Source organism: Montipora capricornis, chromosome 11 (genome assembly GCF_036669925.1).
Source record: "Montipora capricornis isolate CH-2021 chromosome 11, ASM3666992v2, whole genome shotgun sequence".
Taxonomy (NCBI): Eukaryota; Metazoa; Cnidaria; class Anthozoa; order Scleractinia; family Acroporidae; genus Montipora; species Montipora capricornis.
Genome location: NC_090893.1, coordinates 36086214 through 36091213, shown reverse-complemented (window position 1 = coordinate 36091213; position 5000 = coordinate 36086214). Strand labels below are relative to the sequence as shown.

The 5000-nt window shown below is 36.8% G+C and overlaps 1 protein-coding gene across 1 annotated transcript in view; it reads left to right on the top strand.

Moving 5' to 3' along the window:
- LOC138023675 (dedicator of cytokinesis protein 7-like) overlaps positions 1-5000 on the top strand; it is a 160054-nt gene that overhangs the window by 28600 nt on the left and 126454 nt on the right. Inside the window, exons 8-11 of the mRNA XM_068870717.1 lie at positions 2398-2483; positions 3090-3156; positions 4207-4431; positions 4731-4910. Of these exons, the coding sequence (XP_068726818.1) occupies positions 2398-2483; positions 3090-3156; positions 4207-4431; positions 4731-4910 (558 nt within the window). The remainder of the gene's footprint in view (positions 1-2397; positions 2484-3089; positions 3157-4206; positions 4432-4730; positions 4911-5000) is intronic.

Here is a 5000-nt window from a genome sequence, read left to right as displayed (position 1 = left end):
CCAAACGGAAGGACACAAAACTGAAAATATCTTAAAGAACTGGTTCCAAAATCCCAAGCGAAGGTAAGGAACTTTCGATGCGCAGGAAAAATCTCGATGTGATGGTATCCTGACTTAAGATCAAATTTGAATAAATGACAGACTCCATCAAAGATTTGTATGGTGGCGCTTAAGTCTTCACATTTAAGTGACACGGGCTTGTTGATATGGGTATGACATTATTTAATCTTTGCGATAAGTTATCTTCCTTATAGGTCTTTGTTATGGGCCAATTCTCCTCTTTCCTTTTCAGAAAACCCGGCCTCTTTGGCCATTCAGTGTTGGAAACAAGATCACTTGGTCCTTTTCACCGTGTTACATGTAGATAGTCTGCTATGTTGTGCTTGCTTTCGATCCAGTACCAATCCTCCATGTTAGTTCCCTCTTGAATTTCACCGATTTGTGTGGCAGCGGTGTTGAGGCCATTTGATCCCTTTTGCATCATTGCTTGTACTACCTGAGAATCAGTGATGTGATAACATCTTTGGAATTTGTATCTGCAGTGGCTTGTGATAGTGCTTTTCAATCTCTTATTAAGTACTGCTCCACATAGTTCTAATCGGTTTATACATGTAGATATCCTTTTGAGTGGTGCAAGCCCATTTTTTGATAACAGTAATTGGCATTCATATTCTCCATTTGGTAATTTCCATCTCATCTAAGCACATGCTCCATAGGCTTCTGTTGATCCATCATTGAAAAAGATTAGTATTGGATCCCAAATGGCATTAGCTGGTTTGACACATCTTCTAAAATTCACTTTATTCCTCTCTAGCAGTTCAATAAAGAATTCTTGCCATCTTTTTTTCAGTTTGTCAGATTCCCAGTTTCAGTTCCGTCACCTATAATTTTCTCTTTAGCATTTTTGCTCTTACAGTGAATGGACCGGCAAGTTCTAAAGGGTCATAAATACTGTTTATTTGTGATAACAACATTCATTCTCTTTATTATGACCTCGGGCATTTAATTGTTGGGTCAACCCCTTTGTTAGACTCAATTTCCTCTTTTTGTTGGGAGTGAAATTCAACTTAACTGCAAATTTAAATTCGTCTTTGTATGGGCACCAAATGATTCCAAGCACCTTTTCTGGGCTGTGTTGATCATGTGTAGGCATCGTTGTTGTATCCAGTTTTTCATTCGAATAATATCCAATCTTTGAGTTTAAATCCTCGGCTGTCAAGTAATTGATCTATGTCTGTTGTCAATTGCTTTGCTGATTCCATGCTGAGAACACTGTCAATTTCTATCATCCATATAACTATTCTCCTTAACAATTTTAGCAGCCTCCCATGGTTGCTGTTTTTCTTAATGTCAAAAACCACTTTTTACATCGAAGACACTGAAAACCTTTGCCTTGGTGAGTTGAGATGTAACTTCATCCACGATAGGTAAGGGGTAGTGTGAATGCTTAATAGCAGTGTTTAAATTTTTGGGGTCCAGGCATACATGTGCATCGATTGAACCCTCTCTATTAGGCTTGGCCAAGACACTCGATACTCAATCAGTTGGCTCTGTAACAGGTACAATTATTTTGTCATTAACCAGCCTTTCCAGCTCTGACTTCACGGCGTCTCTCTTAGAAACAGGCTCTCTACGTGGAGGATGTACCATGAGGTTAACATCCTTGTCCAACAAAATATAGTACTCTCCTGGTAAGCAACAAAGACCTTGAAATACATCAGCGAAGGGGCTTAGAAACAACTTTCTTTGGAGGTGCAGTAGCATTTTTAATAGTGGTGTGAACACCAGGGACTATGATTTTTACAAGACCCATAGCTTGACAAGACTTTAAACCTCCCAAGGATGTAATATAATCTTTGATCAACAATGAAAAAGTTCATTTTGTGTTTGCTGCCATTATGCTCAACTTTCAGCCTTGCATAACGCAGTCCTCTTGGCTTTGAATGATTGAACTTTTTTAAGGGTCTCCATGTTCTATTGCTGATACTCCATGGGCATTATTCCCCCTTGATATAATACAAATACATGTACAAGCAAACTACTGAGCTTAGATGTCAATAATTATTGATAGGTAATGATTGATTTGCCCAATTTTTGCTGGACTGCTTAATGGTGCTATATGTATGTGTGTAAATTAATTTTGATAACTCATTTGTGGTGAATGAGAGTAAATGAAAATAGTCCCAATTTCAAGTAATATCACTATGTTGTACTTCTACTTTAAGAAGTTGTTAAAGTTTTGTAAAGTTTTAAAGCTGCATTGTTTATATTATATATTTATATATTGAGAGAAACTATTGCTGGCTCTGTTAGTCTGTAATATTTGCTTTGTTGCATTGAGTTGAAGTGAAGTGTAAAAAAGCTGGATTGCTTTTGTGTTTTTAATCTGTATAATAGGAAGAGGGCATAGAAAAGAGAGTTCCAGCAACTATTCCACAAGAGCATTTTGGCCAGAGAATTTTAGTCAAGTGTCTTCAACTTAAGTAAGTTCTTAAATTTTAAATCTTTGATTTGTTTATACTCACTTGCTGTAAGCAAAACAGCAAATGAACAGAGGGGTTGTTTGTCCCCAGAGGAAGTTGTTGACAAGAACAGAAACAATATGACCTTTTAAACATATAGCAGCCCTTAGCTGATCATAAGTAATACAATACAATACAATACAATACATAGGTACTTAATTGACTGCTCCTTATAGGGGCTTTTCAGAGCCAATGAAACACAATGAAACAACATAACAGAACAACAACAACAACAACTGTTAAGAATCCCAACTGGCCTGAGGCAAACCTGTTGGCTATTTACAAGTGCAGCTTGGAAGTTGAACCAGGGACTACCAGGATCAAATTCAACGAGTGGTCAGAGCGTGACCAAAAAAAAAACGATTGAAGGTAGAGAACAAAATAATGAACAAACTGGGTATAGGAAGTCAACCACACACTGTTTTGTTGAATGCAAGCACGCTCACTTTGTGTTTTTACCTTGATCAACTTGACTTGCCTGATTGTATGGCCACAGTTGTTTCCCAAATCAACTGAAGCAAGATGATCTTAGTGCTGACTAGCCAAGCTCCTCTCATTTAATTCTAGGCTTGAGTTGGAAGTCGAACCTGTATTTGCTTCAATGGCCCTTTATGATGGAAGAGGAAAGAAAAAGGTGTGATTCCCAATATTCACAGGAAATTAGTTTATCAGCACATTGAGTTGATAAAACTAATTTAACCTCTTTAGGGAGATTAGAAAACTAGCGTTGCTTCAAGTAATAGCCCATTGTCAAAGTGAATTGAGCAATTTTTTTTTTTGAGAAGTCTGGAGTTCATTTTCAAAACAACAAAACAGCCTATTATTACAAGTACATTACAATACCAACGCTACTTACATTGCTAATAATTAATACTAAATGTTAATTATACTAGAGGAAGCACTTAACATTACTGAGTTACAGAGTTTCGGTAGCAGCAACTGCTCTATGATTGGAAGCAGTGGCTTAATTCCATTTTTTATAATGGAAGTTTAACCCATTGACTCTGGGGGGTTCCCCATTCATGAGTAAAATCGTCTAGTGGTAGACAGAGTAAAATACTAAGTATAGCCGGTTCTTGGGAGCGGTTGCTTGGGAGTCAAAGGGTTAAATTGCTATTTTCTTCTGGCAATAAAACGTTTGGATTGAATGTTCTTTTAAATTTGGCAATTAGTGATGTTAAACATAACGCAGTCTTGTTTAGTTTATAATGATAATATGAGAAATTTACTCTCAAGGATAATGTAGTTTAGTAGAACACTTCCATGTGATGAGTCTAAAATTCCAAAAAGAATATATCTTTAATTTCAAAGGAGTTAATAATTATTTTAATTCTGCAATTCACCCCAAAACCAACATACTTTAGGACAATAGAAGAAGTGTTGTAATGTCTCTCACTTTCGCAAAAATCACACCGAGGAGATTGGACTTTTTAAAACTCAAATAAGGTGTCATTTGCATACACTGTTCTCTTTTAAAATTAAAATGTACAAAAAACTCATTTGATATTTTTAAATTTCTGAGCATCGTTCACCCACCAACACAGCATGACATTTTCTTTACAAACTAACCCTATTAGCTTTTCTTGAATTCACCTTGACTTCAGTTTGACATTTTTTTTGTCTCATTTTGAAGTGAAGGTTTGCTTTTTTTCTTTTTACAAATTGTGTTTGTTTATTTTGTTAGATATCAGAAAACTTCTACTTTGACATGAACAGTGAGTGGTGTAGGAAGTTGGTGAAAGACCACAACACTCGCACTGATATCTCCACGCTTAGCCGCTCTGCAATATTTTCAATCACATACCCATCTACAGATGTCTTCTTGGTCATAAAATTGGAAAAGGTTCTTCAACAAGGGGATATTAGTGAATGTGCTGAACCATACATGAAGGACACTGAAAACCCAAAGGTCAGTTATAGGCACTACTTGCACGTGGCTGTACAGTCAATATCTGGGTTTTAAGGGACATAGAAGGGACCACAAGTTTAGGAGGTTTTTTCTGCGTTCCCTATTGCTTCTTTGATAAAGTCACTCATAAGCAGTTCATGCCAAAGAATAAATCAGAAGTTGAATGGGAATTCATGGCCAGAAATCATGATGCACATCAGAGGAAGGGAATAAGAAGTGAAATTTGACAATTAATTTTATCAGTAGGCAATTCCCAGTATCCCAGTATTGTACTTAACTGATGTTGTTTGCATCACTAGCATCGGGACAAGATGCGGGCTGCTGCTGTGGTAAACTGTGACAGGCTTGGCAAGTATCGCATGCCATTTGCATGGACTGCAATACATCTGGTGGACATCATTACAGGAAAGACTTCGACACCTGATGTTGGATCTTTGCAGGAAAAAGATGCTACACCAACTGCTAATTCAAACAGAAAGGTATGAAGTTCATTTTAATTTTATTAAAGCTATAAACTGAGGCTAAATGTGATCTTCCATGGGAAAAACATACACTAACACATTGTCATT